Source organism: Populus alba, chromosome 16, assembly GCF_005239225.2.
Source record: "Populus alba chromosome 16, ASM523922v2, whole genome shotgun sequence".
NCBI classification, from domain to species: domain Eukaryota; kingdom Viridiplantae; phylum Streptophyta; class Magnoliopsida; order Malpighiales; family Salicaceae; genus Populus; species Populus alba.
Genome location: NC_133299.1, coordinates 3,578,974 through 3,604,150, shown reverse-complemented (window position 1 = coordinate 3,604,150; position 25,177 = coordinate 3,578,974). Strand labels below are relative to the sequence as shown.

The following is a 25,177-nucleotide window of genomic DNA, read 5'->3' as shown; positions in this document are numbered from 1 at the left end:
TAAAAAAAATAAAATTAAAATTAGATAATGAAATAAGTAAAAAAGATTTAAAAAAAAAAATCTTACCTAAAACATAAAGGAAAAGAAGTTACTAGACTTGATAAAAAGTTTACGTAAGAAAAAAGAAGAGGCAACAACAACTTAAAAGGAAAAAAAAAAAAAAACCTCTTTCTATGTATCAAACCCTCCCCAAATTATTATATTAATATCCTAATATAATAAACATTTAAAAAAAAAATAAAAGGGGCAATTGCCCCCTTTTGCACCCACGTGGCTCCGCCACTGGTTAGGGGTTGTGTCAGTGTCATGACCTAAGAAGGTTTGGGTTTAGGTCCTTCCATTCCCGAACCTAAAATGAGTTAGGGTTGGGGGTTAGGTCTGGATCCAAGGGGGTTTTGGGTTTGGATCCTTCCTTGTCTGAACCTAAAATGGGTTGGGGTTGGGTTCGGCCATGTCCTGACCCAATGGGGTTCGGGTCATTCCCAGTTCGGACCCCAAATGGGTTGGGGTGGGGTCAAACCTAAGAGGGTTTGGGTGTGGGTCATTCCAAGTCCAAACCTAAAGGGCTTTGGGTTGAGGTCGTCATCCAGACCTAAAATGGGTGTGGATCCTTCCATGTCCGGATCCAAAGAGAGTTGGGGGTTGAGTTTGTGGCCAGATCCAATAGGGTTGGGGGCTAGGTGCGTGTCCGAACCTAAAGGGGTTTTGGTTTGGGTCCTTACATGTCCGGACCAAAAGGGGTTTGGATCCTTCCGACTCTAGACCCAATATGGGTTAGGTTGGGGTGTGGGTCTAGACCCAAGAGGGTTTGGTTCCTTCCTTGTCCGGACCCCAAATGGATTAGGGTGGGGTTGAAGTTCGGATCTAAGAAGGCTGGGGGTTGGGTCTATATCCGAAGCCAAGGGGGTTTGGGTTTAGGTCCTTCAATGTCCGGACCCAAAGGCGTTTGGGTTGGGTTTGGAATCCGAACCCAAGTGGGTTGGGTTTCGGCTCAGTGTCCGAACCCAAAATGGGTTTAGGTGTGGGTCCTTCCCTGTACGGACCCAAGAGGGTTGTGGGTTGGTCCGTGGCTAGACTCAATCGGGCTGGGGACTAGGTCTGTGTCCGGATCCAAAAGGGTTTGGGTTTGGGTCCTTTCGAGTTCAGACCCAATATGGGTTGAGTTGACATATGGGTCTGAAACCAAAGGGGTTTGGATTTGGATCCTTCCCTGACCGAACCCTAAATAGCCTAGGGTAGGGTCGATGTTCGAACCTAAAGGGGTTAGGGGATAGGTGCATATCCGAACCCAAAGGGGTTTGGGTCCTTCCCAGTCCGGACCCAAAATGGTTTTGGGTGTAGGTCCTTCTATATTCGAGCCTAAGAGGGTTTGAGGTTGAGTCCATGTTTAAACCCAGGAGGTTTGGGTCCTTTCGTGTTTAGACCCAATATGAGTTGAGGTTGGGGTGTGGGTCTAGACCCAAGGATTTTTAGGTTTGGGTCCATCCATGTCTAGACCTAAAAGGGTTTGGGTGGGGTTCAGAGTCCAACCCAAGGGGATTGGGTTTGAATCCTCCCGTGTCAGAACCCAAAATGGGTTTGGGTGTGGATCCTTTCCTATATAGGTCCTTCCGTGTCTGGATCCAAAGGGGTTTAGGATGGGTTTGGAGTCTGGACACAAGGGGTTTGGGTTTGGGGTTAGTGTTTGGACCCAAAATAGGTTTGGGTATAAGTCCTTCCATTTTTGGGCAAAACAAAGGTTGGGGGATGGCTCCATGGTTGGACCTAACGGGGTTAAGGGGGGGTCTGTGCCTAAACCTAATGGGGTTTGGGTCCTTTCATATTGGGTTTGGGTTCTTTCATGTTCGGACCCAATATGAGCTGGGGTTGGGGTGGGGGTTCGAACACAAGGGTTTTTGGGTTTAAGTCCGTCCGTGTCCGGACCCAAAGGGGTTTGGGTTCGGTTCAAAGTCCGACCTAAGGGGATTGAGTTTGGGTCTTTCCATGTCAGAACCCAAAATGGGTTTAGGTGTGGGACCTTTCCTATCCGGACCCAAGAGGGTTTGGGTTTGGGTCCTTCCATATCCAAACCCAAAGGAGTTTGGGATGGGTTTAAAGTTCGGACCCAAAGGGTTTGAGGTCAGCTGCCAGACCCAAAATGAATTTGGGTGTGGGTTCTTCCATTTCCAAGCCTAAGAGGGTTGAGGGATGGCTCCGTGGCCAAACCCAATAGGGCTAATGGTTGGGTCTGTGCTTGGACCCAAGAGAGTTTGGGTCTTTTTGTTTCCAAACCCAATGAGGTTGGGGTTAGGATACTTTCGTGTCCGAACCCAAAGGGGTGTGAGATGGGTTCGAAGTCCGAACCCAAGCGCTAGATGTCTGCAACCTGAGGCACAACCCCTCCCCCCTATAGCCTTGGAACTTTTGTGGCTGGGAATGACTGCCCTTGCGCCAAGTGTTTGTGCTTGGGGCTGCAGCACACAATGCCCCCACAAATATATGCAATCCACGGTGCAATGAGTCTTAGTGAACAATACCCTTTTAACACTATTCCAATCCACGGTACAATGAGTCTTGATGAACACGTATATGAGTTTGAAGTTCAAACTCCACTTTGCTTATGTAATATTATATCTATAGGCCCATGCTATATATAGTTGGCCAAAATAATTTTGTATTGATAAAAAAATATTAAGATGATGCAACATGTTTTAAAAAACTAAGAAAAAAATCACAACTCAGGGTATAGACCCGACAAAGCAAATAAATTGGTGTAATTTAATTAGATATTAAAAGAACATATTACAACAATAAATGAACTGAGCTAAGCAAAGAGAAAGTTTTTTTTTAGAACCTGAACAAAAAAAAAATACCTACAAAAATGAAAAAGGCAATAAAGCTTAAGTTATAGCCTACCCAATATCGAAGAGCACAACCAAAAAATAAAATAAAAAAATAACCTGAAACAACCAAAGTGAGCATGTCAAAGCAGGAATCCAGGTCATAATTCCAGGATAAGACAATAGAAAACAAATAAAAATAATAATGAAGCTCAATTTGAAACAAAATTCAATGTACAAGGATGAAATATATATATATATATATATATATATATAATATATATATATATCAATTAAAAAAAACAGCCCAAAAAACCAGAGTCAACTTAGGCCAACTCTACATACCCACGATCCAGTTGATGAGAGTGGAATAACCAAATTAAAAAAAAAAAAAAATCCCGAATCTGAATTTAAAAAAACAAAACTCAATATAGAAGGATGAAACTGAAAAAATATATAAAAAAAAAAAAACCAAAACAAATAGGTCAATGTTAACTTGAATTAAGTTTTCAATCCTATGACTCGGGTCAAATAATATATTTAAGTTTTCTTTAAATATATTATTTCATGCTTATTTTTTATAAAGGTTTTTTTTTTATCCATTCAAAACTTATTCATCCAATCTCTTGGTTCTCCATGATTAACTTTCAAGTAAGAATAAGGCATTCAATTTTAAAGTTAAGAATAATAAGTTGAAAGTTAATATAAAGAAAAATATCATTCGTAATAAAAAATATATAGCAAAAAGCAAAATTAAAATTAAGTTTGTAAACAAAAGTATTGGACCAGGGGAGTTATTTGTAAATATGTCGGAAGGATACGATAGAAAATAATTATTCACATAATGCCTAAATTAAATGTTATTAAGAAAATTAGAAATCATTCCAAGCACGCGCGCACACACATTATGCTTTAGGTTGGATTTAATTTTTCTTTGAATGTATTAAACTATCTAGATCATAAAAAATTATTAGGCATTGTTATTAAACTTGATCCAACAATTCAACCTTGTAACCTATAAATTTTTTGTTTAATCTGAGTTTAAAATTAAATCATGTGAGAATTATTTGAACATAATCCAATTAACTTGATCAATCTAAAGACATGTCAACTAAAAAAAAAATTAAGGATGAAATTAAAAAAAGAAGAAGATAAAATTAACAAAAAAAAACCTTTGGAACCATCTTCTTGCTGGTATAGGTTTAAAATTAAATCATGTGAGAGTTTTTCTAACATGACTCGGTCGACTTAGCTAGTTCAAAAATAACCTGATATACAGATAAAAAAAATATAAGAATGAAACTGAGAAAAAAAAAAGTGATGAAATTGATTAAAAAAAAACTCTTAACCTGATTTCTTGTCTAGCTTAAATTTAAAATTAAACCGTGTGAGTTATTCTAATGTGATTTAGTCATCTTGGCCAATACAAAGGGAACTCGAATAATTGTTAAAAAAATGTGAGAATGAAATTAAGAAAAATTTGACGAAATTAAAAGAAAAAAAAGAAGGAAAATGAATAAAATGTATGAATTGCAAAAAAAAAGAAGCTGAAGTAATATGTTATAATTAAATTAACATTATTGATTAAATAACATATGTGAAATAAAACATAAAACAAATCCATTCATTCCAAATTAAAAATTCCAATATTGGTCAATAATCAATATGTAAGCACAGTGACAGAGTCTTGGCACCCTGAATTTCGCGTTGAAAACTTCTCAAATTTGTGCTTCTGGGGTATAGCATATATATTTATTTTATCTAGACTATAATTATAAGTCTACTTAAACAATTCCCCTAGGGATAGATTAGCAACATTCCAATTTCATCCTTTTTATTTATTAAATCACTGGTTTGCAATACAACAACTTGAGAGAAGAAACACAGATGATCACTTTGTGCTGGCCAGGAAGGATTGTGACTGCTTCTCATAAGGAAATCCTGCCTTCTTGGAGTCATCTGCTGACCATATAAATATGCCATGAAGTTTTTTCTCACGTCTAAGCTTACTACAAGCCTCAAAAAACCCATTTTCAGGAGACAAACCCCCACTTCCATCAGTGCCGAAGCTCACCAGAACCTTACCTCCCCTATAATTAGAGCTCTGAGTCTCAAAATGATCCAAGAATTGAGAAATAGTTGTCCCCTTGTCATAGGCATAAAATTGAAAATTAACATAGTCTATTAGATGCCCATACTTCCTCCATAGGGCCAAGTAATATGGTTGCACAGAATCATTATCATAAGGTGCTATTGATGCAATTGACACTATTTTCTGCTCCTTAAGGTGGGAAAGAAGGCGACCGATGCACTCAGCAAACGTATTTGTATCCGCATCGAAGTGCTCGTAGTCTATATCAATTCCATCCAAATCATACTCTCGAGCGATCTTTGTTATTGAACTGATAGCATTGCTAACCCATGAGTTGATTGATCTGGGCTTGAAGAACGCAGGCTGCCCTCTTATGGTATCACCTCCAAGACTGACACATACTTTGACATTTGAATGGAGGGCTTTGGTAGCTGAAACGTGGGATGGGCTAAGGTTGTCTTCATCCCAGTATGCTTTGAACCGACCGTTGGTTGGTGAAGGAGAAGAAGATGAGGTGTAGTCAATGGCGAAGGAGAGAATGAAGTGAACTTCGACTTTGGAATTAATAGGGACATCTGAAAACCGAACACCTTTAAATTCAGCTCCAATGTACTCTCTAAAGAGCTTGGAGTTTGCTGGGGTGACTGCCTGGATTGATGAAAATGCAGAGAGTAACACTAGAAGGATGGGGAGGAGATCCATGGCCGTTGGAACAAGTGAGCTGTGCTTCCGTTTTGTGGTAGCTAGGGAAGGTATTAATGCAAGTGAACGATGACTAAATTCTCATACACCAGAGGCACCAAATTGTTGTTTCTTTGCATTTGTCTCTTTTGCGGTTCCAGAATAAAGTTTAGTTGGGCTTGGACTTTGGAAAGAGAGATTGAAGAAGACATCGGTTCTGATTAAAAAGGTTTTAAAGGTGTGATTGTGATTTTTTTAAGTATTTTTTATTTAGAAATTTTTTAAAATAATATTTTTTTTTATTTTTAAAAAAATTATTTTTATATCAAAACATCAAAATAATCAAAAAATATTAATTTGAAGTAAAGAAAAAAATAATATAAAATTCCAATTTTTTTTAAAAAAAATTTTGAATACAAATACAAATAAAAAAAATTGATTTTTTTTTGAAGAGGGTAGGAGGCTCTTCATAACATGCCAAGCAAATAAATCCATGCAAGTAGAGCCAAGAAGAAGGAAACGTTTATTAATTTAGTTTTAGAACGTGTTATTTGTGAGTTAGTTCTTGTTTATGAATATTAAGTTTATATTATTGGATATCAATTCACGGTGGAAGTAGAGGTTCACGGGATTTTATTCTGCTTCATTAAGATTTCAACCTTGTTGGCAGATAGATTGTGAAAGACGCACAAACTAGGTGCGTAAGGAGTGTTAATTTTTATTTACTCAACGAAGTTATTTTTTATTTTTATTTATTTTACAAGATTAAATTTAAATTATTGTTAATAAGAAACAGGGTCCTAATAACCCTTTCCTTTCCTCTTTCTATTTGCCAATTATGACAGCCATAATCCTATATTAATTCAATGTGTTTTTTTCCCAGATATATGAGATGGCTTTTAATGTTAATTAAATTAAAATTAAATAAAAAAAAAAAAACTAAAATTCATCAACCTTTTATAATGGCATATGAGAAGAATCACAATCGGTTCGTAAAGTATTTTTTTTTGTGATTATTATTTTTAATTTCATCATTAAATATTATTTTAATTGATAATTTGTCTTAATTTATCTTCCATGTGGTTTTGGGATGTTGAAAAAACATTATGATACTAGGTTGAGGTTAGATTTCACAAAATAAAAATCAATTTTTTATTTGCAAGAAATTTAGTGTCAACTCTAGCCCTCTTTTGTTTTTCTTGCCTTTGGTCATCAATTTTATTTTTGATTTTTTATTTGATCTTTCGATGTTGTTTGATTGGAATGTGACATTTATAATTTATTTCATTTATATAATTATTTCTATCTAAAAAAAGCTTGTTATTGGATTGATACTCAATTTCACAAAAAAAATTTGATTTTATTGTTTTAAGAAAAAAATTAAAATAAAGGGACCAAAATTAAAATAGAGAAAAAAATAGGAGGCTTTCATTTAAAAAAAATATGTTAGCACCAAGATATTTTTCAAAGTTATTTCCAATCCCTTTAATTTGAAAATGAAACGTTTTAGTCCAAAACTTTATTTTTCTTGCATTTTAGTTCTTGAGTTTGAAAGAGAAAATAAGTCATTAGAAAACAATGATGGAGAGAGAAAGTTTATGAATGATTACTCTTTAACGATGAAATCTGTCATTTTTTGTGTTAACAAGTTACATTTGATAATGAAAGATCTATTCAGGTCTTTTTTTTCTCTTTGTCTTACCCAAAAATAGATCGGGACTTGATAATTTGTTTAGATTCAAGGTGAATTTTTTTAATTGATTGAATGTTACTTAAAGAGTGTAAATGAGTTTCTTGAGCTCACCTAAGGTGTTTTAAGTTGAACAAAAAAAATTTAGCATTTAAAGTCAACTGTCAAATTTTCTGATCACTTCTGATGGTTGAAATCTAGAACAACATCGACATGTTGTTCATTGTGTTTTTTTTTTTTTTTTAAAAAAAGAATCATCCCCTTACAAAAAAAAAATATGCTCAAACTCGTAGGTATGTCTAGGCTCGTATGCTTAACCTTTATTTATTTTTCTTTTACTTTATTTTGTAAAAGAAAAAAAAAATTCTAGCCTAGTCTTCTGGGTCTCCCTCAGGCCCACATGCATGAGCTTTGTTGTAACAGGCTCTTTGAGGTTTTTTATTGGTCATTTGAGTGTTTTTAACTCTTTTTTTTTTTTAATTCCATTATTTATTTATTTTTTCTTAATTTTATCATTTAATATTAAGTTAAGGATAAAAAGGTTTTTATATTTTTTATCATATAATAAAATTTTAAAAAATAAGTTTACCTAGTGAAGTATATAACCCTAATCATGGATTTGGTGGGTTGATTAAGGGCAGCTCCAACGGAGCAACCAAATAAAGAGACAAATGGCTTTTACCTTTTATCTCTTTGCTATTTGCATTCCAACGGAAGAGGTAAACCAATAGTCAAAATGGCCTTTTGTTTTCTTAACAGCCATTTCTACATTTAACTGTAGAAATGGCCAAAATGGCCAACGACTATTTTTATAGCCGTTGGCCAACAACTCTTTTTTTTTTTTTTTTAAATATAGAAAATTTTTTTCTATAAATACATGAAGAAAAAAACTTGGAGTTTTAAATTTTTGTATTGTGCCTCAACCTTCTCTCAAATTTTAAAAAACAAGAATCAATTATTCTCCGGTTAATTATTAACATCGGTTGTGTTAATTAGTTGAAATTAAAAGGTATGCTTGTTTAAAAGCTTTTTCTATTTTCGTTTTTATATCTCTTGATTTTTTAGACCTTTTTGTTGTTAATTTAATATTTGTGATGAGTTTTATTTCTTTATTATTTTATGTTTTTAATATGGGTTAAGGAAGACAATTTTTATTTATGTTGTTATCTTTGATAAAATTGAGAGGAATTAATAATGGTAGTTGATATTGATAAAAAGATAGAGTTACATATTTTAAATTTATTTTTATTGTCTGTTTTAATTTGAGGTCAATTATATTTTGTCTTCTTGAAAAATGCAATTAAACCAGTATATCGATTCTCTTTTAGTTCCAAAAAATGGTCAAAATGTTATGTTAGAACAAGTAGAAGGTAATGCTTATTATTAATTCACATGTATGAAAACTACAAAATTGCTAGACATTGAATGTGAGCTTCTTTTACACTCTTTTATAATAAGGTTTTAACTTGAGTTTTTTTTTTTTTTTTTTTAATGTAGATGGATTCAAATTTTCCAAGCTCTTTTACCAACTTTCTTATAAGTGAGTCAGAAGATATTCTCTCTCAACCAATTGATTCTAATCAATTAATTGATGACTTAACATGCTCGAATTTAAATGTCCATTTGGCAAAAAAATCACAAAGAAGTAAAAATTTCTCACCAGAGGAGGATTGTTTACTTGTCTCTGCATGGCTAAATACAAGCAAGGATCCAATTACAGGAGTTGATCAACAAACAAAACAGTTTTGGACTCGCGTGCATGCTTACTTTGTAGAGAATGGAGGAAACTTGAATAATTGTTCACAAATAAACATCTCAAGTAGATGGCAAGAAATAAATAGAGAAGTCGGTAAATTTGTTGGATTTGTTACTCAAATTAAAATCGTCAGCAAAGTGGAATGACAGAAGAATCAAGGGTAATGTTAATATTCATTTCTATGTTAAATTGTTTAACATATATTTTAACATTATTTAATTAATTAATTTTTTTACCAGATTAATGATGCTCGACAAATGTATGCTTCTTGCGTTGGCAAACGATTTCAACTAGAACATTGTTGGGTTATCTTAAGAAAAGAACTCAAATGACAATTTGAGCGTGCAAGTCAATATCAAAGGTCAAACAAGAAACAAAAAGGCCATACCAATGCAAGTCCGGCTTCATCAACTCCATCTACCCCTGATTCTTTTAGTTTAGGAGAAGATAGTGAACCATTGATTTATTAAGATAGACCAATCAGTCAGAAGGCTACAAAGGAACGACTTAAACGTAGACAAGAAAAAGATAAAGTTGGGGATGCAACTGTAACGAATCTCTTATAACAATTCAGGGATACTTTAGTTGAAATTGAGGATCAGAAGAAACAAGACAGGAAAATTATGTTAGAGTAACAAGCCATGATGATTCAACAAAGTCAAGAGAAACAAGAATTGGACAGGATTGAGAAAAAAAAACAAATTATGAAAATGGATATTTCTAATTTGGATCCAATTTCTACAGCGTATTTTCAAAATAGAAAGTTAGAAATTATACAAAAGAGGGGTTTTGATTTTTAATTAACTTTGATTGATTTATTGTTATGTAATGTATTTTTAATTAAATATGTAGAAAATTCTTGGTTATTTTAAATACATTGTTATGAAATTGATATCAATTCATAATACTTTTTTAAAGTTCCTTTAACACTTAACAATAACAAGTAGGATTAATTAACTTGAAAGATAACAAACATAATGAAAAAAAAAAACATAAAAAAACTTGAAAATTATGAAAAACATAAAAATCTTTTAAAAAATTAAATTTTTAACAATAACATATAAAAACTTAAAATTAAAAATATTCATATAAATAAATTTTAAATTTAATTTTAAATTATATTTTTTAACTTTCATATTACTTCATTAATTTCATATTACTTTTATAAATTACTCATATTAATTATATAATTAATAACATCATAATTATATTATATATAAAATATCTAAATTAGTTTATATAATTATATTAAAATTAATTTAACATGAAATATATTAAAATATAAATGGCTTTTTCTAAATAGCTTTTTACCATTGGAATGCACATAATCCAAAAAGCTATATTTACACTATTCAAAAAGTCATTTTCTTCATTTAGCTCTTCAATATGACATTTCCCATTGGAGATGCTCTAAGGTTAGCCTAACGTGTATCTTTGTTTTTTTTTACTTACCAAGTTAACAAGTTCATGTCAATTAACTCACACATGATTTGATTTAAAAACAATGAGTCGGGTTAAGAGTTTTTAAGTTTGAAACTCTTCTTATGAACTAGTTTAATAATAATGTTAAAATAAATTTATGTTTTAGATATTATCTTGTTTATGTTCCAAGAAAATTTGGTCTAATCCACAATGATAATGCGAGAAATAAACTAGAATATACTAAAAATACCTATATATAAAAATTAATTTATATCAATTAGCTACCATTTTTATAAGAGTAAAACTCACAAGCAATTAAATTCATTTAGTTACTCTTATCCAAAAAAATAAAAAAGGATCATTTAGTTGTTTGAGTTAGTCGAAAAGGCATTTTAATTACCTTCCCGACTAATTAACATATCTTGAACATTATTCTTTCATGAACATTACACTGTAATTTTAAAGGGTTTTTATTTATTTATTGAGAAGGTTTTCTCTCTTTCTCTATTTTGTCGGTGTAACTCAAGCACTTACTTATTTTCTACGTGAGATTGGCTATCTAATTAATTTTTATTGATTTTTGTTTTATTCACTATTTTTTATTAGGAATCCCCAATATGTTTGGTAGAATCCAAAAATTAAGCTCATTTTAGTTATCATTACTGCCATCAACGTTGTGGCTATATTTTTTAAAATTATTTTTCTATATTAAGGTTTTTTTTTATCAAGATTTCCCAAAATATTTAGTGGAATTTAAAAATTATTTTTCATATCAGAAATTATTTTATGAACACCTCCTTAAATTTAAATTCAGTCATAAGATGATTTTTCTAGCAAAATTATTCATAAATGTTAAAATTGTTAATTAACAATTTTCTTTATTTTTCTATAATTATCCAAAATCTTAAGCATGTTTGAGAGTGTGATTGCAGTTGTTTTTTAAAGTATTTTTCATGCCGAAATACATAAAAATAATGTTTTTTTTAAATTATTTTTGAGATCAGTGCATCAAAATGATCCAAAACAAACAAAAAAATTAATTTTTAATAAAAAAATTTGAATTTTTTGGAAACATAATTTGTACCGCGTTCCCAAATCCTGTGTTGATCCCCTTATTGTAAAATTATTCATAAACATTAAAGTTGTTAATTAATAATATTTGTTTTTTTTAATTGTCTTCTTATGTCATATTTTTATTAAGATCTCGAGGCATGTTTGGTGGGATCCTAGAATTATTTTTCACTTCAAGAATTATTTTAGAAAATCATCTTCCAAACCTTCTAAAATTATTTTTCACTTCAATAATATTATTTTTTGTATTCCTTCTTTTTTAAAACCATCAACAACATCAAGTTTTAGGTTTATATATTTTTTTTCTTTCATCCGCCAGGTCTCCATTCTTTCATTATACTTTTTCTTTAAAAAACACAATTTCTTAAATCAAACATAATAGTAACAGTAATAAAGAACAAAGTAATAATCGAAAAGCAAGAGAAATTCAGAAATTTATAACTGAGATTTATGATTTAATTTAGAGGCCTCGAGATTTGTCTATGGAGTTTGGGATAGAAATAAAAGGAAGGAAACAGAGGCCCTGAACAAAGCAAGCAAAGAGAAAGAAAAAGATTAATAAAGTGATGGTCTAGCATATATTTTTTTATAAAGATAAGAATATAAGTTTTATCTTTAAGAAACATATTTATTAGGTGGAGCAGTGATAATCTATCTATTTTTTTTTTTAAAAAAATGTGAAATATATAGGTAAGAAAAAAAAAAAAAAACCGAGGTGCAAAAACTTTTTTTCAACACTCTTTCCTCACCGCACCCTTTCAAAATAGGTCCCCTATTTATAATAACAAGTGTCGTATAGCCATTGGTCAGCTTGGCAGCAATCATGATTATTTTTGCGTGGTGGGCTTAGCTTTCTTTTATATATAGATACGCACACACAAGTAACAGTCACGAGGATTGGGTTAAATTATTAATATTCTTCAGTCCCCCAACTTAGAATAAAGGATAAAAAAAATAACATCTCTAAAAATAGTAGTATAAATAGTGGTTGTATAAAAAAAAAAAACGAAACTCTAGCCACCATAAAAATATGCTCCTTAAAATGACTCAATAACCCTATTGGATCACTTTGTTCATATTCTTCTAGATAGTATAATCGTCTCCAGACACTAAATAGGGACATGTTGCTGTAGAGGTGGGTGGAGAGATGCAACAATTTATTAAATAAAGACTTGTATTTGTTGAGGTGAATTTTCTCTCGTTTTTAATTTTCCAATACTGCTTATGTGAGGAACTCTACATGTTCCATAAATTGTCGACGGATTGGCTATGCGGAGCTGAAGTATCTATTATGGTAGGGAGATTAATAACTCGTCCTATTCTAAGAGCGTCCTGATTATCTGTTATTGATGAGGATAATTAGGGAAAACAGTAAAAGAATAGAGTTATTTATAACTTTTTGGAAGTTTTTCCCTAAATAGTGCCATTGATAATGTCCCAAAATCCAATATATATAAATAACAACTTATTTAGTGTTTGAAATAGTGGTTAATCAATATGTTGAGATAATTGGACTTCTTCTTTTTAGAGTAAGGAATCCCATACTAATAGTAAAAGCTTGAGTACCTTAAAAAACAATCAGAATCAGGAGGACTTAAAGACCATCCAATGATAAAGTCAGTACATTTATAAGAAAGATAATAAATGACTTGAAAGAACATTAAACTCAATCAATAAATATGTTTGTTCTTGAGTTTAAGATAATTAATGCTTTGAAATCTATATAAGTTTATCTTAAGAGATAAAAAGCTATGAACTCTTATTTGGATGGTTTAGATGGTATTTACATCATGAACCTTGTCATTTTTAAATAAGAGAAGGATTAAAATGTCCTCTGCTTTCGAAAACATTAATGGGGGACAGATATCCCTTACAATCATTAATGAGATAGTAATTAAGTATGGTATGTCCCTTTAAGAGATATTGGATGCACCTAAGAAGTGTATAAGAAAATCACTATATTAGATATGAATGACTTACATAACTATTCTACATGGAGAGCCATGATGGTTTATCATGCCTTCAATAATTTTAATTTAGGAGATCGTCTAGAATAAGACATAGCCTTAGAACTTGATAACGATTGAATCTAAATGTTTTGGGCCTAGCATTCTTGTCAAACCCACGTTATCTTGTACTTGGTTAACTGTCAAACCCAAGTCCTTTGAGTCTGACAAGTTTGTCAGACCCACGCTACCTTGGGCTTAGTTGACTACCAGACCCAAGTTCTTTGGATTTGATATATTTGTTGGATCCACACTACCTTGGACCTTGTTGACTGCCAAGCTTAAGTTCTTTAAGTTCGGTATGTTTGTTGGGTTCATATTATCTTTAGATTAGTTAACTGTCAAGTCTAAATGTTTGTGTTTGATATATTTGCCAAACCTATTTTGTTTTGTTTTTAAAATTTTTTCTATTTATAAAAAATCTATATTAAAAAAAAATATTAACTCATCAATTTCATTACAATTGAAAAATATTATTGAGGTCTCATATTATTACGTTGTACAAATTGAAATTGTTCAATCTCTTCTTTTTCCTCAACTCCACTCATGTAATTATAATCATTGCAGACTAACCTCTCAATGAAAATATTGAAAAAGGCCAAAGAATAAAACTTGGTTATAAAAGAAAAAATCGAAGAAAGCTTGTGGACTAATAGCTCAATTAATGTCAACACTTGGGAAGATCAGCTGGTGGAGGAATCAACTTATGGTTGGGAAGCTTTCCATCCAAGACAACCCAAGCCATCTCCAACCCCCAGCTTGTATGGACTTCCAAATGGCAATGCATAAACCATACCCCTGTTCATACGATCAGTATATAATCATTATAATTTATAAGGAATTAAGTTCATTAGCTATGTTGAAATCAATTGCAGTATATAGATGATATGTTCTTTTGCATATAATTGTTCTGTTGTTATGTATACTAACCTGGATTGTCTGCCAAGAACCGGATAGTAGCCCACCCGTCGGAGGGGACACTGACCGTGTTCCTCTCAACAGGGTCAACAAGATTGAACTTTTCAGGGTCTTTATTTGGATCAAAATTTCCGAAACCTTGACCGACAACAAAGAAGTTGTAGCCATGCAAGTGAAGAGGGTGACTCTTAACACCAAGTATGCTAGTGTCCTGCATAATTAGCTCCACGCTAGTATTAAAAGGCAGAACTACAAGCCTGGTTCCAGTGCTTACCATAGTATTATTTGGTGGGTTGCCAGTATAGTTAAACGAAAATATAGGAGTGATTGGAAAATCGGGAATGTAAACGCCGTTTGATTTACCAAAAAAGTGTGCCTGGAGTAGGGCTGTGGTTGGCGACGAGAAAGATACATTATTAACTGAGGCTGCAAACTTTGTTCCATTTGGTCCCTGGCAAGTTTGGTTTTTAGGGCATGGATTTGTTCCGAGGCCTACCGTGAAGAAAAATCTCATATCAACCTTTAGGGGCACCTTGGCAGGGAATTGTGCACTCGCTAAGCTACGTAGTTTACTTGTAAAATTTGCAGCAAAGGCAGTGTCATTTAGAGGGGGCAGAGTCGGTTTAAAGAGTGGAAGATTTTTAAGAGAGAGCTGGTTTGAGCGAATGGTTTTGGGTGATTCATATTCTAAAATGGCAGCAACAGTTGAATTGTTGAAAGTGCCCTGGCCAGTTGCGTATGGTCTTGCAGTCATGAAAAATGTGGCATTAGGGAAATAGGGTTTGGTCTTAAGAAGAACATTGGTGGTTTGTCCTGGTGTAATAAGGAGTGTCTCAGTGTCAAAAGGCTTGACATAAACAACATCAACATCAACAATGGTAACTGAGTGGTTTGCAATGCTAAAGAATAGCTCATCATTTAGTGCTGCGTTGATTAAGCGGAGCATGTATGTCTTCCCAGGCTTCACCTTCAGCTTAAATGTATCTGCATGTTTTTCCCCATTACATGGTAGGAATAAGATCTATCTAGCCATAAACTTACATTTTTGTAAGGAATTCTAGACTCATTATTGTAAGGAATTCTGGACTCATGTCGTCAAATATTTATAGCTATACCTTTGGTAGAGCAGTTATACAATGGCCCGGGGAGCCCATTGATGGTGTAGGCATCATAGACATTTGGACCTCCACCAGTTTGCAGGGCCTGGCTAATGACTGCCTCAGGGTCGACATTAAACCACTCTCCTGCAATATTATTTAAGCAGCACGTGATCGATTTTTCTTAGCTAATTGATCACCAAAAATTGAATATTAGGAGACAAAACAACCATAAACTCTCAGTTCGTTAACTGGTTAAACATAGGGATTGTTAATTACCGAAGATGATGGGAACTTCCTTGTAAGGTTTGGCAAATGGGTACTGAACACCACGCTTAGGAAGAATGATAAGAGGACCACAAACAATTGACCTTAGCCATGATATATGAGCATGCCACCAAAGAGTGCCTCTTTGGCCTACAATGGTGTAGTTATAGACATAGCTCTGTCCAATTTGTATGGGGCATTGAGTTATGTATGCTGGTCCATCTGCCCAGCCGCTTCAGAGCTGTCGAATTCCATGCTTGTTGCAAGTTAGATAGCGCAATGCTTCAAGTTATAAATGCATAAAATTATTTGGTCGATCGAGTATAATAGTAATGATTAACTCCATGATGCATGTTGAAGTCATAAGCATTCATACCAGTGTATGGAGATATTGTTTTGGACATGATTAACCACTTTTATGAAAAGATTGTCGCCCTCCCTAGCAACTATTCGAGGCCCTGGAAACTGTCCATTTACTGTCACCATGCTCTTGCTATGGCATAAACGTGTCACATTTTGTAACTTGATCTACAGAATAAAGCAAACTGTTAAGACTTGTACAACGGGGGGAAAAAAGAAGAAGGTGAAATTCATTCATCTTATATATAAATGGGGAGCCCATGGGACAGTATACATGATACAAACATCAAACTTATAGTGCCTGGTTACGGCAAAAACATGCTCAGGGAGGAGGCAGAAAATGCTAAATGAGAAGAGAAGAGCTCGAAATGTTGGTGGTGGAAGAATAGAAGCACCGACCATTTTCTTTCCTGTAATAGACAATATTAAGAAGACTGATCGGAGCACTCCAAGGAAGGTCCCCTTTATTTCTTAAGAGTATTGCATTGATCAATGAATGGAATATTGCTGTATATATATATATAGAGAGAGAGAGTGGCGAGAGTGTAAGTTAACTAGAACAAAGCTTCATGGCTATCAATACATTAATTATTTAATTTATTGCACTTGTTAGAACAAACCTAGAGAGCTCAAATTCATATGATAGCTACCATGCATGCATTGAATTGCCATTTTATTTTTATCAAGATATGAGATTTCCATGCTTAGCACGCAACAACCATAAATGAAGAGTTTACAAAATCAATCTCTTCACATGCATCCAATATTATGCCAATTATACATACTTTTAACTGGTTACATGCATCTCTTCATCGGCAGTCGGTTGAAATTGCAAAATTATGGAAATCTTTCAAAAGCAACTTCGTTGTATGGCAGAAATAGAAAGCTTAGTTGGTAAGTTTATCAAAATTAATTTCAAAAAAGCAATTTCTCAACAATAGATTACATACTAGTATACTTAACTGAGAGTATATAGAACTAAATCACATCGACAATATGCTAGTATCTTGGAGGCTTAGCTGGAATGGTTATAAATGGGTATATATGCTCTAAGTTTACGTTGTTCATCAACCAAGATTAGAATCCAAAAAATATTACATTTTTTTCATAAATATACTAGGAAGACATTTTAAATCTTGATACAACTAACTCTTAAAATAAAAATGTCCCCGTAAAGGAAAAAAAAAAACACAACATTTTAGTAATTTAAGGTACATTAACTCTCGAGGTGATGCTTTGCAATAAAGAAAAAGTGTACGTGAGATGTTTCTTTCATGGAAGTCATTTTAGAGGTAGATGTCTGTTTCTTCAATGAAGTAACAAGTCATGGATATAAAGAAGAAAGCATAGTAGGGTGGGAACCTCAAATGATGCAATTTCTCCTCAACCAAACATAGACCAGCTAGCTACCAAAAATCTTGGTGTGTGTCCGTTTGTCTATATATATATACTAGCTGATTAGTACTTAAAAGTGCATATTTATCAAGGTTTTATATCATCATTTTGCACTTGAAGTATCAATAACTCCTTAACTAAAGCATGTTTTATAATAACAAGTTTGATAATATAAGATACCTTAATTTATGGTAAATGCTCATCTTAAATGCAGGCCTATCACATAAATAAAAGGATTGATTGATGAGTTTAAGTATTGAAAGTGAAAGGATAAAGAGATGGCCAAACTTAGAAAAGAGATGCCGGTGCAGTCCAAACCGGAACATTGCTCGGTAATTGGATCATATCTGGAGCTCTAGATCTCGGATTTAGATCCATTTTATATGGATGGAAAGGTAAGACAAAGGTCTACAACTTTCATGGGAGCCCAAGATTTAAAAAGGCCGTTTTGAAGTCCAAACTGAAGGAATAACGAAGAAGTCCGAAGCTATCCTGCAACCCAGACACTATTTAGTGTTCAGCCCATATCTTGAGTTCTAGAAGTCCAAATGACCTCATCTTTTTTTTGTTGGAAAACTGAGACAATTTCCTAGAACATTCTTGAGGATTCTGGGCAAATTATGATGTTAGAAATGACATCTTGTTCAGACAAGAAGATAAGGATTGTTACCAAGTCAAGATGTGGCCACCCACTCATCAATTAATTAACAAATCAATAGTTCCAAATTTTGGCCTATAAAAGGAGGCACTTACCATGTATTGAGGCATCTTGGTTTCCAGATCAAGATCATGCTCTTGCTTTCTCTCTTTGTATTGCTTATGTTTTGCTTTCATTAATATCAAGTTTATGCACTTCATTTCCTTTCCTTTACTTAGTTAACTTCTTTCTCATTTATGTTCTTATCTTGTTCATCTATGTTTCTTTCTTTCATTATGTTTAGCTAAGTTAATTATGTCAAGGTGAAAAGGGTACACTAATGGTGTAAGAATAAGTATAAATATAAACTTAACATGGACCTTAACGTTGGATACTAACATGTTTTATATTTGTTATCTTGTTCACTTTTAATACTTTGCTTGTTAAATGGTTAATCTAGATTTATGCTGTATAACACTTGGTACAACAAATACTTGGTACTTTTCATAGCCCATACTTATGGTATAAACCGACACCTGAGCTATGAAAGGAACTTGATTTGTTGTTAACATAAGTTATAATCATGAATGCCTGCCAACATTTACAAGTATTAGCTTTATTCGAATAAGATAACTAATGTAATCATGTTAACAATTTATAATCTGATTGGAACCTCCTTTATGTGTGGTTTCCAATTGAGTAATAAGAGTTTATACTATACTTGTTTGAAGTACCATTAGTGGATCCTCTAACCTTGACATTATTTTTTATCGTTGTTTAATCCTTACATTAATCTTTCAACTCAAAGTTCTTATTAATTTCTTCCTTCTCTTCTTTATTATTGTTGTTGTTTTTATTATTATTATTATATTATTATCTGTTCATAAACTCAGTATATAGGTTGGAAACCTGTGACCCAATCTTTTAGATCATTCTCAGGTATAACAACGCCACGTACTGAGTATTATTATTATTACTATTACTATTACTAGTACTACTATTGTTATTATTATCGTTATTATTGTTATTGTTGCGTTGTTATTTATAATTTATACAATTAACCTCTCTGTGGTTCGACTCCGGTTTTGCCGGGTTATTTATTACTTCGACACTCCTGCACTTGGGAGAAGACATCAAGCTTTTAGTCGTGTCACTAGCCATGATACCCGCGCGATGCTACGGGTGTTAAAATTTGTAATATTTTTTTTTGCACATGTTATATAGGAATAGGTAGCATATTCATAAAGTTAGTTGTAAAAGTTAAGTGGAGATAGTTAAATTCAAGCGTAAGAAAAGCATCCAGAGGTAAATACTTTATGCTTTATACATATAGATAGAGAATTGGACGCCAATGAGCGGCAAGTTGTATTAACAACGCAGATGATGAAGACGTCCAATCAGGTTGCGATGTTGGATAAGAAAGTATTGATTAACTGAACGTTAATCGTTTTCCTATTGCAAAAAATAAGTGTAATTGTAAGTTATAAATTATGCAAAGCAATAAATATTAAATGTTTTTAAAGATAAATCAGAAATGAGAAATAAAGATGTAATTGTTGCTGAGCATGTGAGTTCATAAAGAAAGGAAAGTAATTAGAAGTAGATGCTTACCTTTTCAGGTGATGAAATGGAGAGGTGCTGCTTCTTTGAAAGTTGTGGTGCAAGATTGTCATCATCTTTGTAGAGATGTTCCTTTGATGAGTCTGCAGAATCTTTCAAGGGTCTTGGATGGGAAAGTTGGGTGCTGAATCATATATTGAAAGGAAGTACGTAAGGAATGGCAAGTGTAAATAATATGAATGAAAGGGAAAACAATTTATTTATTAGTAGAACAATCAAGTAATAATTTTCATGGGAATGAATGTAGATGAATTATGAGATAGTGGTGTGTGGCAGGTCAATATCTTGAAATCAAAAAATAAGAATAAAAATAATGATATAGTTGAAAAGGATTCAACGGGATGAATATTATATTAGGGAATGCATATTAGTTTGGTAGGTACCAAAACATCACTCTCTGGCCATTGTGATACCAAAATAATATATTAAGAATGAAAGGGAAGACTATTTATAAAGTTGTAGATCAGCCATGGAATAATTGTTAAAGGAATGCATATGACGGAAATGAGATATTGGCTTCGGCTGGTGTGTTATCTTTGCACTGGGAAATAAGAAATCAAGATTTATGATGGTTGAAGCACGATCGCGCAGGATCATAAATTGCTAGTACAATACATGAATTATTTGTTATGTGCGGGGAAGCAAAACAAACCTGTCGTGTGGCTCAGCATCATTGAAGGTTAGTGCTCTTTTTGACTGGCGATGGTAGCTGTGATGGAACGTGTCTTTTTGTGGAGAGGTGTGCTGCTGTGAAGCTGGAGTGTGAATTTGAGATTGATCTACATTCAAGGGATCTGCAAGGTTCGGTGTTGGAGGGGTGAAAGTCACGGAACTTCCAGCAACAGAGGTTATTGAGGTTGTTGTGTCAACATCTTTAATGGGGCTAGCTGGGCTAACAGATGCTTCAGTTAGAATGTCATCAAAGATGTTGCAAACATATATTTCACATCTGCTGAGAAGAGATTTGTATGCTCCAAATCGAAGCTGAAATATTTTTGTTTTGTTTAATTTCTCAATCATTTGAGGTGGAACAATAAATGGGTCAGTGAATTTTTTGTCGAACACCAAATGATGAGCTGAAGCATTGAAAAAATACTCAGCTGTCTTGCCAGAGAGAAGAAAGTTGGTGACATCTTGACCATCGCTGACGATGCAATTAATTCTGAACCTAAAAGATATGAAAAAGAGCTTCGGTTAATAACGAAATAAAAGCATGGGTTAATATATGTTTCAGCTGAAAACGCAAGGATGTTTTGGTATGCATATTAGTTGAACTACGAGACTAGTGCAGAGGTTGGATAGTCATGCTCCATGCATCGTAAATTATTAGGGAGTCCAGAGAGTGGCTTGTTGCAATTTGGACAGCTTTGACACCACCATCCCTTGAAGAGATCATAATCAACTATGAAAGCCTTACATGTAAATCTTTCATTCTGCAGGTGTCAATTAAAGTAGAAAGTCATACAATGTTTTTGATAAAAACGAAGGTGATGCAGTGTTGGTGATTGTTAACAGTAATGTAATTATAACAATAGCATTTAGCTGTAATATTAGGAAATTGAATGAATAGAAATTGCTTGCCAGAACAATAACGAAGAAAGCTTCTTCTCGCAGCAGAGTCCCGAGAAGAAGCTTTTCCGGCTTTTTTCCTAAGCAATAAATCAACAATATGCGGCAAGCAGCTAATTTCCATATGCAAGATGGCACTAAGTCATTTATAAGCAAATTTGAATTCTAGCACCAGAAACGGACAATTTGAATTATGATAATCACCCACCCACCACCCATTCTCTTAGAGCCACTTGCTACGGCGTTGAAACTTGAAAGGTTTTTTAATTTTGCAAAAGCTTCCCTGTAATTTTCAGCCCCCATTTCCCATCCTTATTATCATGGTTGAACAGACACACATATATATGAACTTTAAATTTTAAATTTTGAATTAAATAATTAACCATACGTGCTTTCCCTTTATACGGCTGTTCCAAAAAAGATAATGTAATTGCAAAAGATTTAAGATTTACATAGCAAGTTTTGAGTTTAAACCATAACATGTATTTTTTATAAAATTCTAAGATAGCTAGAATTTTACTCACTCATTTAAATTTATAAAATACATTTTTTAAGAAATGAGGTTTAATCAGAACCAAAAAATAAAGTAATAGTATGGGAATTTTAAGATTTAATTAATCTTTCTCAAGGACAAAATCAATACTGCAATTGATACGTTAAACTTTTTCATCACATGAATTAGGAAATGCTGTCTTTCAGTCAACGAACAAAACATGCAAGTCTTTGATTCGACAAAGCTTGGTCTCTTTTCCATTCTTTCAAACTCATCCTCTTTAATGTATTCAGGTGCTAGTTTTCTCCTTAATCCCATTTTCCTGCGTGGGTTTTCTGGTTCATTGCACCTAGTTTTGTTACTTGCCTTAGTCGTCTCATATATGTTGAAGAAACTCATGAGGGGTGATGGTGGTGAGGGTTACTTGCAAATTTTCTCGTAGAAATAATTGAACAGTTTTGTTTTGTTTGCAATAAGTAATATTTAAAAATAACATAATAGATACTTTGTGTTCGAATGGGTCCATACAGAGGATCTCTCTTATTGTTCTCCTATTTTCATTTATTTGAGTTTGTAATGATAGAACAGCTCCTGATGATGGAGGCAACTGGTGCAAGTCAACAGGCATTTGAGCATAGCTACGTAAAGATAAAGAAAAAGGTGTTGAGAATTAATTTAAACATTAATAAATAAATTGGATTTTAACAAATGTAAAAGGTTCGAAGAATATAGAAATTTACTAATGTTTGTATGCTAATAACTCTGGTATGTCCGGGTTAAAATACCAAAGTGAAGCTGCGGTGCCAATTAGATTTGTAGATCCTAAAAAAAATGTAATAAATACATATTTATTGGTGTATATTTAATGTCAAGAGGTTATGAAATCTGAACTAAAAAGCTAATAAAACTGAATGATGGCAGCCCTAATCATAGAACGTAGAATACCTCTAAATTCAGAGACACGAAAACAAGCAAAAACAACGATAACTGGAGAATCCTGTTCTACCAAAGAAGCGTTGTCAAAGCTTCGAGCAATGTCACCCTATAAAGTAATACGAAGCTCCTCGCCTCTAAATAAAATAAAAGTATATTACACTAAAGCTAGGAGGAATTCAATATAATAAATAATTTTAATTTATCATTAACCCTATATTTTCAATGATGAACTCTCTTTTGTCTTCAAGTGTTTGCCCTCGAACCAAAATTTTTTCGATCGGTTGTATTGCTTTCAGCCTACCAAGAACATCTATATAAATAATTGAATAATCGTGTTAGTGTAATGAAAAAACTACGTATGATATAGTTTGGTACATAAGGTTAAGAATGAAGAATACCTGTGAGAAGTCTTGATCCTTTTTCTTTGTTAAGGACATGTGCGAAATCCGTGAAATTAAAGTAATATCGTGGAATCAAAAATGGGAGAGAATTGAGGTGAGTGACTTTGGTGTCAGACTTAAGATCAATAACAACTTCATGGCCAACAACAACATTCATGTATCGATTTTCAAAGGTGTAGAAGTTTTTGACTTCATAATATTCATCTTCAGTAATGATTGAAGAAAAATGTGCAGCATCTCTAGATTTGGCTGATCCTTGTATTGCACCACCCTTGTTCATCAAAATAAGGTAAATAATTGGTGTCAATGCATAATGGTAAGGTTAAAATATACAGAATGATGTATGAGGAGAAAAAGTAATCTTGAGCATGGTAAAATTATAGCCTCTGGTTTTGAGGTCTGATTGATAAAATCATTTTTTGTCATTCATGTATGCATATGTTATTGTTAAGAATTTGTTTTGTTAATGCAGACAATAAAGGGTGGTTGTTTTTGGCTATAATATTAGAAAAAAATTGAAGAGGTTTTTCGTATTGCACTATGTTCTATCTGTAAATTTAGTTGAACCGGTTAGCTGTATAATTGTGGTCCTATAAGAATTTTAAACTATTATTGTTAATGAATGAATTATTCTTAGCATCTGTACATAGGTATGGTTAGTTTATTAAGTTTGAAAAGACTATAGAAATAATAAAAGTATTTGTGTGGCAAATAAAAAAATGGAGCAAAGTTGGCAGTAGATTATGTAAGTATTTGAACATAAGGATGCTCAGGGGATTGATTATATTTCTATTTTACAACAATTTGATATCTCTGTTGCTCCTAGAAGATGCGGCTGAAAAAAAATAAATAATGCAAGCAGAGGCAAGAATTTGAACAAAACAATAATAAAGGTCATATTAGCAGATATGTTGCATACCTCACGATCAACAAACAGACAATTGAAGTTTGTTGGTTGTCCATTTTGTTTTGGAACCCAAACATGACATACCCGAGCTCGGATTAAAGGGTAGAAAACATATTTTTTAATGTTGTGCAAATGAATAGCCATTATTCTGCAGAAAAAAAAAAGCAAGTAAAAAAATGAACAAATAAGTGAATAATTAAAGATGAGATTAAAATATAAAGACAGCAGTAGATGCAAATGGAAGTTAAATCTGAAAATATAATGATAATATGGCAGAAAAGTGTCATCATAAAAGTATAAATCCTATTTAATTGCATGAAATGTTATTTAGATCATGAATACATGTGTATGGCAATTGATTATTTTTATACATGTATGGCAGAGGTGAAATTAATAGATGAAATAAATTAATGGTTAGGAATAACAAAAATCAAGAATTAGTTTAATAGATGTTTTATACTGTGTTTTGAAACGATTTGTATGCCCATGCATTATAGATAGTAGCAGTATTTTTCGTATAAAGATGTTAAAATATTGGAGAAAAGCTCGGTTCAAATTTTATATTTTATAGTCGAATTATGACCTTAATCAATTTGAAATCAAGTTGATTCAATAATAACTCTACATGCACGCTGGATAGAAAATATAAATAAATTTGTTGAGATATTTTAGAGGTATAGATAAAATTATTACTCAAATCTTGGATAAATCATTTACAATATTTCTGTTTGGATTAGCAGGTGGCATAGATATCTAAATTAGCTAGCTAGCTAACTAACTATATATATATATATATATATATATGAAAGAGAGATGGCTGAAGGTGCTTTTGTTCTAGCACGTGGTGGAAAGGAATACCTTGCAAAGTTAACTTTCATGGTGTTCCTGAGTTGTTTTTTTGCAGCAATAGGAGGTTTGATTTTTCGTTATGATCGTGGCATTTCAGGGGCGTAATAATGTAGAATTAAGCAGTTTATTTTTTAAGATGCAATAATTTTATCTTGATTTTTATGTGTTTCTAAGTATTTATTTATTTTGTA

At 32.8% G+C, this 25,177-nt stretch overlaps 2 protein-coding genes across 2 annotated transcripts; both read right to left on the bottom strand.

Annotated features, from left to right (window-relative positions):
• Positions 1 to 4,451: 4,451 nt before the first annotated feature.
• LOC118051007 (chitinase 2) lies at positions 4,452 to 5,686 on the bottom strand. Its single transcript, XM_035061512.2, has one exon. The coding sequence runs from the start codon at positions 5,611 to 5,613 to the stop codon at positions 4,711 to 4,713; it is 903 nt and encodes a 300-aa protein (XP_034917403.1). The 5' UTR covers positions 5,614 to 5,686; the 3' UTR covers positions 4,452 to 4,710.
• An 8,518-nt stretch (positions 5,687 to 14,204) lies between these two features.
• LOC118051350 (laccase-17) lies at positions 14,205 to 23,510 on the bottom strand. The gene is given in 11 exon segments (XM_035061960.2): positions 14,205 to 14,335; positions 14,468 to 15,439; positions 15,571 to 15,699; positions 15,832 to 16,076; positions 16,196 to 16,347; positions 16,465 to 16,641; positions 19,823 to 19,955; positions 20,484 to 20,999; positions 21,110 to 21,264; positions 21,413 to 21,480; positions 23,228 to 23,510. Coding segments are annotated over 11 exon segments (2,961 nt in total).
• Between the last annotated feature and the right edge of the window lie 1,667 nt (positions 23,511 to 25,177).